General features: G+C 48.3%; 1 protein-coding gene across 1 annotated transcript; it reads left to right on the top strand.

Annotated features, from left to right (window-relative positions):
• The first annotated feature begins 671 nt into the window (after positions 1–671).
• LOC148522586 (uncharacterized) lies at positions 672–10294 on the top strand. The gene is made up of 2 exons (XM_088474008.1): positions 672–789; positions 8647–10294. The coding sequence occupies exon 2, from the start codon at positions 9052–9054 to the stop codon at positions 10084–10086; it is 1035 nt and encodes a 344-aa protein (XP_088330134.1). The 5' UTR covers positions 672–789; positions 8647–9051; the 3' UTR covers positions 10087–10294.
• Positions 10295–14088: the final 3794 nt, after the last annotated feature.

Here is a 14088-nt window from a genome sequence, read left to right on the forward strand (position 1 = left end):
AACGATTTATAGACTTAAACCGCTGCTTTTAAAGAGAAGGGTTTATTTATACAAGAAATAATATCTCTATCACACCGGATATATGTACTATGTTGCAGGTTCTGTGAAGCAGCTCAATTTCTGTAATTTTGGCAGTAGATTTGAAGATGCAATTTTTAAGAGGGCAAAACCAACCTATGTCACTACAAGTAGCAGCAAACTCTGGCCCTGATTCAGAGCCGGACGCTCTGACAGAGCGCTCGCTCTGAATCAGGCCCTCTGCCTGCTACAGATCCCATATATATGCATTTTCTGTATACTAGAGTGATAGCTCTTCAGGTCACAATTTGTTTTGCCTGAACTGATCTTTCTCTTTCTCTCTGGAATAGATTTGTTTATTAGTGTGTAAGCTTTTCATGCTTTAGGTTTCTGCGTTTGCTGTCCTTAAACTACATTGCTCTTTTTACTAGAGTGCAAGCTCTGCAGGGCAGTGAGCCTGAAGGCAATGATCTATTTTCAACAATAAGGTCTATCCCTGGGCTGTGTACGCCTGTGCTTGTTTCTCTCAATCCCTCCTCCCTCAGCCCCCATTCTCTTGTCAGACACACACTCAGATTGTGACGTCGGGTTATGCAATGTCTGACCCACTAACACACATTTACACAGAGAGAGAGAGAGGGGAGCGATGCCAGGAAAGTAGAGCACACACTGGGGAGGAGGAGGAGATACAGACAGCGAAAACAACACAGAGAGACAGGACACAGGCAGCATACAGGCAGAGACCACGCAGGGCAGACACCCACCTGGCAGGTAGGTGCAGCCATCCAGTGTTACACTCTACCTGTGTGTGAGGCATTGTGTGCGCGCAGCACTGCCCATCAGGCGCACCCCAACTGTGTACATGTATTGTAACTTTGCATGTGCGTATTAGCAATTGCGTTCCTTGCTGAATCGAGACCCGTGTGAGGTGTGTAAAGAGTTGCTCCGTCTGTGTGACAGGTGAGGCGTGTGCAGTTGTTATCAGTGTTGCCCGGGTCTGTGTGGTCTGGACCAGTTGGGTGTAAGCTGTGCGGAGTAGTAGGAGCATGTGCCAACTGTGCACTGTTTACCAGCTGCGCTGTGAGCAAATAGGTGAGGTGGGAAGTGGCACAGGGAAGTACGGGAGGTGTGTGCCAAATGCGTAAAGGCTGTGCCATCTGTACATAAAGTGGGCATGGCTTGTGCGTGGTTTGGCATAACTGGATATATAAGAGTACAGTGCTTGAGGTGAGTGCTAGATGTGTATTATTTATGTAGCAACTATACCCACTCTAAGGAGTTTTAATGTATGTTAGGTCTGTGCCAACTGTGCAGGAGGTAAATGCCACCTCTATGTACACAGTATATACCAACTGTATGTGAAGTGCTTACCAACTGTACATGAGGTGTGTGCCAACTATGAGGTGTGTACCAACTGTATGTGTGGAGTATACCAACTGTATTTTATGCGTATACCCCACGGGAGCGCGCAATGGACAATATTGTGCCTACACACGGAACGCTATAGCTGCTATATCGTTCCAATCCGTCGGATCGGCAGCTATATCGCTCCGTGTATGGGAACCTTATGTCGGATGTGTACCAACTATATGTGAGGTGTGTACCCACTGTATGTGAGGTTTGTGCCACCTGTGTGTAAGGAGTGTGCCAACTGTATATGAGATACCAACTGTATGTTAGGTGTACATAGGCTGCATGTAAGGTGTGTATCAACTCATAGAGGGACATGTACTAAGCCTTGAAGAGAGATAAAGTACCAGCCAGTCAGCTGTGTAGTGTGAAGTGTGTACTGCCTGTATGTAAGATGTATACCACCTGTATGCAAGGTGTACACCACCTGTATGTAAGGTGTACACCACCTGTATGTAAGGTGTACTCCACCTGTATGTAAGGTGTACTCCACCTGTATGTAAGGTGTATATGACATGTATGTAACTTATATGCCACCTATATACTGCCTATATGTAAGGTGTATACCATCTGTATGTATGGTGTATACCACCTGTATGTAAGGTGTATGCCACCTGTATGTAAGGTATATACCACCTGTATACTGCTTGTATGTAAGATGTATGCCACCTATATACTGCCTGTATGTAAGGTGTATACCACCTGTGTGTAAAGGAGTATACTGCCTGTATGTAAGGTGTATGCCACCTGTATGTAAGGTGTATACCACCTGTAAGGTGTATGCCACCTATATACTGCTTGTATGTAAGGTGTATACCACCTGTAAGGTGTATGCCACCTATATACTGCCTGTATGTAAGGTGTATACCACCTGTATACTGCCTGTATGTAAGGTGTATACCACCTGTATGTAAAGGAGTATACTGCCTGTAAGTAAGGTGTATACCACCTGTATACTGCCTGTATGTAAGGTGTATACCACCTGTGTGTAAAGGAGTATACTGCCTGTATGTAAGGTGTATACCACCTGTATGTAAGGTGTATACCACCTGTGTGTAAGGTGTATACCACCTGTATGTAAGCTGTATACCACCTGTGTGTAAAGTAGTATACTGTCTGTAAGTAAGGTGTATACCACCTGTGTGTAAAGGAGTATACTGCCTGTATGTAAGGTGTATACCACCTGTATACTGCCTGTATGTAAGGTGTATACCACCTGTGTGTAAAGGAGTATACTGCCTGTATGTAAGGTGTATGCCACCTGTATGTAAGGTGTATACCACCCGTAAGGTGTATGCCATCTATATACTGCTTGTATGTAAGGTGTATACCACCTATATACTGCCTGTATGTAAGGTGTATGCCACCTGTATGTAAGGTGTATGCCACCTGTAAGGTGTATGCCACCTATATACTGCTTGTATGTAAGGTGTATACCACCTGTAAGGTGTATGTCACCTATATACTGCCTGTATGTAAGGTGTATACCACCTGTGTGTAAAGGAGTATACTGCCTGTATGTAAGGTGTATACCACCTGTATACTGCCTGTATGTAAGGTGTATACCACCTGTATGTAAGGTGTATACCACCTGTGTGTAAAGGAGTATACTGCCTGTAAGTAAGGTGTATACCACCTGTATACTGCCTGTATGTAAGGTGTATATCACCTGTGTGTAAAGGAGTATACTGCCTGTATGTAAGGTGTATACCACCTGTATGTAAAGGAGTATACTGCCTGTATGTAAGGTGTATGCCACCTGTATGTAAGGTGTATACCACCTGTGTGTAAGGTGTATACCACCTGTATGTAAGCTGTATACCACCTGTATGTAAGCTGTATACCACCTGTGTGTAATGGAGTATACTGCCTGTATTGTAAGGTGTATACCACCTGTGTGTAAAGGAGTATACTGCCTGTATGTAAGGTGTATACCACCTGTATACTGCCTGTATGTAAGGTGTATAACACCTGTGTGAAAAGGAGTATACTGCCTGTATGTAAGGTGTATACCACCTGTGTGTAAAGGAGTATACTGCCTGTATGTAAGGTGTATACCACCTGTATGTAAAGGAGTATACTGCCTGTATGTAATGTGTGCCTCTATGAACTATTTGAACTTCGCACCAGCTGAAAATTAGGTGCACTGTATGTCAGGTTTGCACATCCTGTGTGGCTGCATGTATATATGTTGTTAGAAGTGTATATGATTATGTAGGTATATCATACACACTTTTGTGTCAAGGGATACTGGTGTATATGCAAGAAACAATTAGTATTTGCATGTATATTTTCCTTGCAGAGCTTACACTCTAAATAGACCATAATAAGAGAGAGCATGTAGGTATTACACAAGAGCTTCCAACACTTCCTGAAAATATGACTTACAGGGACAACAATTCACGTGTAATTACCAGACACACGTGCCGCCTGGTGAGTGATCCTCTCGCTCTCACCCCGCCTTAGTGTAAGAATTCCATTCCAACCAAGATCCTGATCCTGTCAGACAGTTACAGCACCCAGTAATCCCTGTAAGATGTACCTACATGGCATAGAAAGGGTATTAATCACCACACAATCCATTCTGTAACCCGTACGTATATACACATATCCCACTACATGGCAGATGCTGGACCCATTCTATTCTTTATTTCACTACTGAAGTTTATTAACTAAAGACCCAGTGTACTACTGTTTGTGTTATAAACACTGTACAGAATAAGGGTATTTATGGGAATGACATCCTGCACACAGTACAAGGGATGTGGTACTGTGCAGTTGTATACACATGCGCAATAAGAAGGATAGATACTGAGAATGACATCCAGCACACAATACAAGGGAAGTGGTACTGTGCAGGTGTATTACACATGTAGAGTAAGGATATATACTGAGAATGACATCCAGCATACAGAATAAGGAAAGTGGTACTGTGCAGGTGTATTACACATGCATAGTAAGGATAGATACTGAGAATGACATATAGCACACAATACAAGGGAAGTGGTACTGTGTAGTTGTCTACACATGCACAGCAAGGATAGATACTGAGAAAAAAAAGAAAATAAATAACCCTAGTGTGTGTACTATACATGTGGCGGGGACATAGATTGCAAGCTCCACTGGGCCAGGGACTAACGTGAATGATTAAATATTTTCTGTAAACTGCTGTGCAATATGCAAGCGCTATATAAATAACTTTTAATAAATGAATAATAACTAAATAACGGGGAGCTGTATCCAGCATATAGAGGATAGTAGGACTGTTCCTCTCGCCTCGGGTATATTACTAGCCCTTAGTGCATTGATAGGCTGCATTCTCATGAATATTAATCTAGCCCACAATATGGGCACTCCGACATACAGGTAGTAGTGCTAATCCATATTAGTACATACTATACATATGAAGGGATAGTGGCCATTCTGACGCTAGTGTTATCCGTATGGTCAGTGAGGAATGCCTGTAGCCGTGGGGCCGCACTGTAAGGTGAAACAGGCGAGTTTCCACAAGGGCTGTGGTACTATATATTTTTTGTTAAATAATCATTTGGATACAGTTACAGAGGTAGCAGCATAGTGTCAGGTAATAGGTTTGTGCCTGCAGTATGTCACTGAATTTTTTTCTGCCACTGAATGGGTCTCAGGCATTGCAGGTCACTAGGTGTCTGGCACTGAATGGGTCTCTAGCATTGCAGGGCACTAGGTATCTGGCAGTGAATGGGTCTCAGGCATTGCAGGGCATTAGGTGTCTGGCACTGAATAGGTCTCAAGCATTGCAGTGCACTAGGTATCTGGCAGTGAATGGTTCTCAGGCATTGCAGGGCACTAGGTGTCTGGCAGTGAACGGATCTCAGGCATTGCAGGGCATTAGGTATCTGGCAGTGAATGGGTCTCTAGCATTGCAGGGCACTAGGTGTCTGGCAGTGAACGGATCTCAGGCATTGCAGGGCACTAGGTATCTGGCAGTGAATGGTTCTTGGGCATTGCAGGGCATTAGGTATCTGGCAGTGAATGGGTCTCTGGCATTGCAGGGCATTAGGTGTCTGGCACTGAATGGGTCTCAGGCATTTCAGGGCATTAGGTATCTGGCAGTGAATGGGTCTCTGGCATTACAGGGAACTAGGGGTCTGGCAGTGAATGGGTCTCTGGCATTGCAGGTCACTAGGTGTCTGGCACTGAATGGGTCTCAGGCATTGCAGGGCACTAGGTGTCTGGCAGTGAATGGGTCTCAGGCATTGCAGGGCATTAGGTGTCTGGCACTGAATAGGTCTCAGGCATTGCAGGGCATTAGGTATCTGGCAGTGAATGGGTCTCAGGCACTGCAGGGCACTAGGTGTCTGGCAGTGAACGGATCTCAGGCATTGCAGGGCACTAGGTATCTGGCATTGAATGGGTCTCAGGCATTACAGGGAACTAGGGGTCTGGCAGTGAATGGGTCTCTGGCATTGCAGGGCATTAGGTGTCTGGCACTGAATGGGTCTCACGCATTTCAGGGCATTAGGTATCTGGCAGTGAATGGGTCTCTGGCATTACAGGGAACTAGGGGTCTGGCAGTGAATGGGTCTCTGGCATTGCAGGTCACTTGGTGTCTGGCACTGAATGGGTCTCAGGCATTGCAGGGCACTAGGTATCTGGCATTGAATGGGTCTCAGGCATTAAAGGGAACTAGGGGTCTGGCAGTGAATGGGTCTCAGGCATTGCAGGGCACTAGGGGTCTGGCAGTGAATGGGTCTCTGGCATTGCAGGGCATTAGGTATCTGGCAGTGAATGGGTCTCTAGCATTGCAGGGCACTAGGTGTCTGGCAGTGAATGGGTCTCAGGCATTGCAGGGCACTAGGTATCTGGCAGTGAATAGGTCTCTAGCATTGCAGGGCATTAGGTATCTGGCAGTGAATGGGTCTCTAGCATTGCAGGGCACTAGGTGTCTGGAAGTGAATGGTCTCAGGCATTGCAGGGCACTAGGTATCTGGCATTGAATGGGTCTCAGGCATTGCAGAGCATTAGGTGTCTGGCACTGAATGGGTCTCAGGCATTGCAGGGCATTAGGTATCTGGCACTGAATGGGTCTCAGGCATTGCAGGGCACTAGGTATTTGGCAGTGAATGGGTCTCAGGCATTGCAGGGCACTAGGTATCTGGCAGTGAATGGGTCTCAGGCACTGCAGGGCACTAGGTATCTGGCAGTGAATGGTTCTCAGGCACTGCAGGGCACTAGGTATCTGGCAGTGAATGGGTCTCTGGCATTGCAGGGCACTAGGTGTCTGGCACTGAAATGGGTCTCAGGCATTGCAGGGCACTAGGTGTCTGGCAGTGAACGGGTCTCTGGCATTGCAGGGCACTAGGTGTCTGGCACTGAAATGGGTCTCAGGCATTGCAGGGCACTAGGTGTCTGGCAGTGAACGGGTCTCAGGCATTGCAGGGCATTAGGTATCTGGCAGTGATTAGGTCTCAGGAATTACAGGGTACGAGGTGTCTGGCACTGAACGGGTCTCTGGCGGCAATGGTCACTCTGTCTCTGGCAGGATGCCCCTCAGGTCTGTTTATGAAATCCTGACCTAGTTTCCGTGCCTTGCGCTGGCTGGTCACATGGCAGCAGGATCGGGCACGTGGACAGAGGAAGACGGGAGGGTGGAGTAGCAGGGTGTGTACCCACATGCTAACACACTGACACACATACGTGAGCAGACAAGGGTAGGCTGCCAGGATTATATCTGGGGGGCAGATGAATATCACTCTTTTAGATCACCTGTATACAGAAGTATACGGGTGTAATAAAGATAAAAATGAAACAACCTACAACAACTGATAACTTTACACCAGCTCTTGGAAAGTACAACTGATTGTCATTATTTGTGCTATTGCCATTAACACTTCATGACGCAGGACAATAAAGACCACATACTGTAGAACTGCTTAGAGATTACAAATACTGCATCCATCATGCCTGAGCATAGGTTACGTTCCGTGTATTGTCGGAGTATCCATGTAGTGCAGACCATGGAGCGCTGAGGACGTGCTTATCTTTCAAAGGCTCTTTAAGTCCTGATTCTTCTGAAACGCTCCCCGTTGGCGCCCCCGAATGCCAGCAGCCTACATTCCTACTTGCGGCGAGCACGGAAGCATTTCTTCATTCCTCCGGCGCGGAGACAGCTAATCTGAAAATTAGCTGTTTCCCCAAATGTTTTCACTGTTACTTTTGGAGCAGTGAAACTTAGCACTGCCTACACGCAGGGCGCACAAAGCCCCGGCGGACGGAGCCGGACAGGGGCGGAGGGATTCCTTTTCTCAACCCAGGACTCCTTCCCATAGGGAAGGAGTGGGTGTGCTGGAACAAACCCAATCAGAAGATGGCGAATGCTCCCTCAGTCAAGCTCCGAAAATATTGCATTTTTCGGAGCTTGATGAATTTAGGTCCCCATACTAGGGCCAATCCGGGGGGATGTAGTTAGGAAGCCGATGGTCGAAATGCCGACCGCAGGTTAGGTTAGGGGATCCCGGGGGGGACTTAGGGTTAGGCAACCCCCCCGGGAGGGTTAGGCTAGTGGAAAGGGGGGTTAGGGTTAGGCACCCTCGGGGGGAGTAGGGTTAGGCTGCGGGGAGGGTCGGTTAGGTTTAGGCACTTACAGGGGGAGGTTAGGGTTAGGCACTATGGGGCGAGGTTAGGGTTAGGCACCCCTAAGGGAGGGTTGGGGGGGGAGAGGGATTAGAAATAGTTAATTTACCTACCTTGTCGGGATTTTCACTGCCGGTCTTCCGGCATCGGGATTTGAACCGCCGGGCTTAGGTCTTATGGACAGAAAGGTAAGCAGGAGATAGGTCTTAGGGACTTAGGTCTTAGGGACTTAGAAATCTGTGATATCTCATGTGTTACCTTTTTGATGAATGGCTCCAAAACTTAATTGATAATGAATAGTCCCCTTAGTCACCTCTGTCGGATAATTCTAAGAATTAACCGCAGATGAATAAAATGAACCAAAGCAAACAGGCTGGGCACACCTCTTAGTATGATTGCACGTTTGTTGTATATATAGCAATGTGTCATAACACAATATATTACACAACACAAATAATTGATGTAATTAACATTTGAAATAATCCAGGTCAAACGTGATTCCGCTCTATGCCAAGCTCTGCAGGGTCATATTATGTAAGACCTGCGGGGGGGCGTGGTAACTCCAAATCACTTTCCTAATGTTTTTTTTTTTTTTATCCTCTCTAGGCGTGTCCAGGAGAGTAAAACCTGACAGCGAGAGAATCAGAGAATTATTACCTGCCAGGAAGTCAGAGCGAATCATTACCTTGTAGCTGGAAAGAAGGCTCCAGACAAAGCCGTCTCCTAACCAGCACAGCAACGGTCTCTGACTAATCCGAAGTCAGCGGTCGATCTGAGAGAGTGCTGCAACCTGCTACCTCCATTGGCTGACAGCTAAGAGAATAAGATGCCCACACTGCATGGCGACGACCACCCAGTGAATCGTACGTCTATCAACAGCGTTCAGACGCGACGCTCCACCTAAATACCTCTTTCTAATATCAAACCAGCTTCACTGCCGCACGTCCACCTGTAAGCAGCAGGGATTGTGAGACCTAGAGCGGTGCAACGCGAAGAGGCAATTGGGTCGGCATGGAATCCCTTCTTGACGATTACCCACAGAGCAGTGAGGAGCAAAATGCCAGGAACAGAGCTTCCGGCACCCAGAACGGAGCTGGAACTGGCCGTCGGAAACGAGAGTTCATCTCGAGTGAGAAGAAGGATGCCAGTTACTGGGAGAAGAGGAGGAAAAACAATGAGGCAGCCAAGAGGTCGAGAGAGAAGAGACGTTTCCATGACCTAGTGCTGGAAGGGAGGGTGGCAGCCCTGGATGAGGAGAACGGGAGGCTGAGAAACGAGCTGCTCCAGCTGAAACTCCGTTATGGATTGATCTCAGCAGCTTCCTTCCTCGAGGCTGGCCATGGGCTAGGAGGCCATAAAAGTGCCGACACAGGATCTTTGCTGTGCGGCGGTGGGAATTCAACCTACTCTTCTTCCTACTTAGGAATGAATTCGGACTCCTCGGAGGCGGACAGTGGAGGGGGGGCAGCAACGGACAGTTATTCCCCCAGGGGCTCCCTGTCTGACCTCTCTGATCAGTCTTCCAGGGATAGCCCAGTGCCAGCTTCATACAGCGATGGGAGAGAGATGGACAGTGACTTTTCCAACATGTACCCAGTGGACAGAACCACATCTATGAGACAGTGCCCCCGTGGGGGAGTGATACTGTACAGAGTCGGGGGGCTTACTGTGGACCCCCAGAACACGGACTTTGCTGATCTGGACTCACTTAACCATCAGGTCTCCGAGCGCTGTGCCCCACCTCTGCGCTCCTCCATATTTGTACACTCGGACAGTTTACAGACTCCTTACCAGCAGATGGTGAGAACACCTGACTTGAAAGTCACAGGGGAGTTGGTGTCTCCCAAATCTGTCCATTCAGGTTACCAGAGTGAGGACAGCGGCGGTGAAGAGGGGGGATCCAGCTGCTGCCCCTCGGAGTGCTCCACCTACCAGGAGCCAGCGGCCGGGGTGAAACTCCCGCACAAACTGAGACTGAAGTGCCGTGCACAAGGGCCGGAGGGCTGGGCATCTGAGAAGGGACACATGATTGAGGTGCACAACTAATTGGCAGCTGCTATGTGACTGTATATTGACTGATGCCAAAAAAAACAAATGGGCGCCGACTTTCTAGCAACCAGTACCCATAAGCTGCCATACCTGTGATTGTTGCATAAAAGACTGGCAGATGATTCATTTGTCATTGTTACTGCGGTAAGCCAGAGGGTATAGTGTTACACGAGAGGGAAACTGGCTCCCTCACTGTATATATGTCATGTGAATAGTTCAATAAACTTGTTTAAATATTTCATAGTTAATGTGTTTTGTGAAAGTAAATATGTTGGTGCTATAAATTGATATATGTATGAGAAAGATGTTATATATTATATATGAAGATGACGGCGAATGCTCCCACACTCAAGCTCAGAAAATATCATATTTTTGGAGCTTGATGAATTCTATCCCCATACTAGTGTATGGGGACAGCGGGTCATTCCGCCAGAGGAAGGTAAGTAGGAGATATCTGTGATACTAGTGTATGGGGACAGCGGGTCATTCCGCCAGAGGAAGGTAAGAAGGAGATATCTGTGATACTAGTGTATGGGGACAGCAGGTCATTCCGCCAGAGGAAGGTAAGCAGGAGATATCTGTGATACTAGTGTATGGGGACAGCAGGTCATTCCGCCAGAGGAAGGTAAGCAGGAAATATCTGTGATACTAGTGTATGGGGACAGCAGGTCATTCCGCCAGAGGAAGGTAAGCAGGAAATATCTGTGATACTAGTGTATGGGGACAGCAGGTGATTCCGCCAGAGGAAGGTAAGCAGGAGATATCTGTGATACTAGTGTATGGGGACAGCAGGTCATTCCGCCAGAGGAAGGTAAGCAGGAAATATCTGTGATACTAGTGTATGGGGACAGCAGGTGATTCCGCCAGAGGAAGGTAAGCAGGAAATATCTGTGATACTAGTGTATGGGGACAGCGGGCCATTCCTCCAGAGGAAGGAGAGTAGGTGATATCTGTGATACTAGTGTATGGGGAAGCGGACCATTTCGCCAGAGGAAGGTAAGCAGGAGATATCTGTGATACTAGTGTATGGGGACAGCGGGCCATTCCGCAAGAGGAAGGTAAGTAGGAGATATCTGTGATACTAGTGTATGGGGACAGCGGGCCATTCCACAAAATGAAGGTAAGTAGGAGATATCTGTGATACTAGTGTATGGGGATAGCGGGCCATTCTGGCAGAGGAAGGTAAGTAGGAGATATCTGTTATACTAGTGTATGGGGATAGCGGGCCATTCCGCAAGAGGAAGGTAAGTAGGAGATATCTGTTATACTAGTGTATGGGGACAGCGGGCCATTCCACCAGAGGAAGGTAAGCAGGAGATATCTGTGATACTAGTGTATGGGGACAGCGGGCCATTCCGTCAGAGGAAGGTAAGTAGGAGATATCTGTGATACTAGTGTATGGAGACAGCGGGCCATTCCGCCAGAGGAAGGAGAGTAGGTGATATCTGTGATCAGTGGCGTAACTAGGGTATTTGGAGCCCAGGGCAAATTTGAAAACGGAGCCCTCCCCCCAACATACTGATATGGGTGCGCGCCTACGGCGCGCGCAGAAAAAAAATGGGCGTGGTCACTTAAAAATGGGGCGTGTCAACATGACACACCCCTTAATTTTCACACTGAACATTCCTATCCATATGCACCTTAACCCCAGTAGTACCCCTTATACAGTACCCCCAGTATGCAGTTGTGGTCCCTCTTATGCAGGCCCAAAGTAGTGCCCCTTATACAGTATCCCCAGTAGTGGTCCCCCTTATACAGCCCCCAATTAGTTCCCCTTACTCAGTACCCCCAGTAGTGGCCCCCCAAATGCAGTGCCCCACGTAGTGTTCCCCCTTATGCAGTGCCCCCAGTAGCAGTCCCCACAATGCAGTGCGCCCAGTAGCAGTATCCCCTTATGCAGTGCCCTTTATATGGTGCCCCCAGTAGTAGTCCCCCCCTATGCAGTGCCCTTTATATAGTGCCCCCAGCAGTAGTCCCCCCCCCTCCCCATGCAGTTTTCCCAGTAGTGGTCCCCTTATGCAGGCACCCTGTAGTGGCCCTTCCTATTATTGCCCCCAGTAGTGGTCCCCCGAGTGCAGTGTCTCTAGTAGTAGGCCCCTTTTATAATGTCCCCAGTGGTAGTTCCCCCCCAAGTAGTAGTCCCCAGTAGAGTAGGTCCTCCCAATGGCGCCCCCAGTAGTAGCCACCCCTCCCCCAGTAGAGGTCCCCCCAGTAGTAGCCACCCCTCCCCCAGTAGAGGTCCCCCCAGTAGTAGCCACCCCTCCCCCAGTAGAGGTCCCCCCAGTAGTAGCCACCCCTCCCCCAGTAGAGGTCCCCCCAGTAGTAGCCACCCCCCTCCCCCGTTGTGCAGATAGGTTAAAAAAAAAATATATATATATATCTATAAAAATATACTTACCTGAATCTCTGCTCCTGGTCCTACTCGCGACGCCGCTCCCGCCCGGGCTGGCGCACTCAGCATTATGGGACAGACGTCATGACGTCAGTCCCATTACCCACTGCAGGAAGCTCTTGCAGTGGGTGCTGCAGCAGTCAATGAGAGTCTATCTGACTCTCATTGGCTGCTGTTTAACACACGCATCGCCGCCAGTGGTGGCGGCGATGCGTGTGTTATGCACAGTCTGAGCCCACCTCCTGGCGCTATTGGGCAAGCGCTCAGGGGGAGGGAACGGGCTCAGGCGTGCAGCACAGGACCGGCGCTGGAAGCCTAGCGCCGGTCCTCTGTAAATGTGTAGCGCTGACCGCACTCATTGCGGTCGGCGCTACACTGGCTAAGTAGGGCGGGCCGGTACCGTGGCCGGCGGTGCCCCCCCCCGCGCCGCCGGTCCAACGGTGCCCAGGGCGCGCACCACGCTCGTCCTGCCCTAGTGTGATACTAGTGTATGGGGACAGCAGGTCATTCCGCCAGAGGAAGGTAAGTAGGTGATATCTATGATATTAGTGTATGGGGACAGCAGGTCATTCCACCAGAGGAAGGAGAGTAGGTGATATCTGTGATACTAGTGTATGGGGACAGCGGGTCATTCTGCCAGAGGAAGGTAAGTAGGTGATATCTGTGATATTAGTGTATGGGGACAGCAGGTCATTCCACCAGAGGAAGGAGAGTAGGTGATATCTGTGATACTAGTGTATGGGGACAGCGGGTCATTCCGCCAGAGAAAGGTAAGTAGGAGATATCTGTGATACTAGTGTATGGGGACAGCAGGTCATTCCGCCAGAGGAAGGAGAGTAGGTGATATCTGTGATACTAGTGTATGGGGACAGCGGGCCATTCCGCCAGAGGAAGGTAAGTAGGAGATATCTGTCATATTAGTGTATGGGGACAGCAGGTCATTCCACCAGAGGAAGGAGAGTAGGTGATATCTGTGATACTAGTGTATGGGGACAGCGGGTCATTCCGCCAGAGGAAGGTAAGTAGGAGATATCTGTGATACTAGTGTATGAGGACAGCGGGCCATTCCGCCAGAGGAAGGTAAGCAGAAGATATCTGTGATAGTGTATGGGGACAGCGGGTCATTCCACCAGAGGAAGGTAAGCAGGAGATATCTGTGATACTAGCGTATGGGGACAGCGGACAATTCCGCCAGAGGAAGGTAAGTAGGAGATATCTGTGATGCTAGAGTATGTGGACAGCGGACAATTCCGCCATAGGAAGATAAGTAGGAGATATCTGTGATATCTTCTGCTTTACCTCAATGATGCATGGCCCGATAACTTAATTTTTACAATTGCAGGTGAAAATGTGCATTTTCACCTTCTTCTGTAAAAAATAACTGATCATGAATAGACCCTTTAGGGAGAGGATATATGAAGTAAAAGGAAGAGATAGATAGGGGAATTCAATATGGGAGCGAAAACATCATTTTTGCGATGTTTTCGCACCTATGACGTCATTATCGCAGGTTTTCCTTTTACACTGTATTCAATTTCAAAGACTTTTCGCAGGTTCGAAAAGTCTTTGAAAAGAAACTGGGATAACTTTTCACCACTGAATAGGTG

Source organism: Taudactylus pleione, unplaced genomic scaffold, assembly GCF_031769625.1.
Source record: "Taudactylus pleione unplaced genomic scaffold, aTauple2 ptg000145l, whole genome shotgun sequence".
Lineage (NCBI taxonomy): Eukaryota > Metazoa > Chordata > Amphibia > Anura > Myobatrachidae > Taudactylus > Taudactylus pleione.

What these genes read in the sequence shown, in the direction of transcription:
- LOC148522586 (XM_088474008.1), top strand. Translation starts at nt 9,052, where the DNA reads ATGGAATCCCTTCTTGACGATTACCCACAGAGCAGTGAGGAGCAAAAT.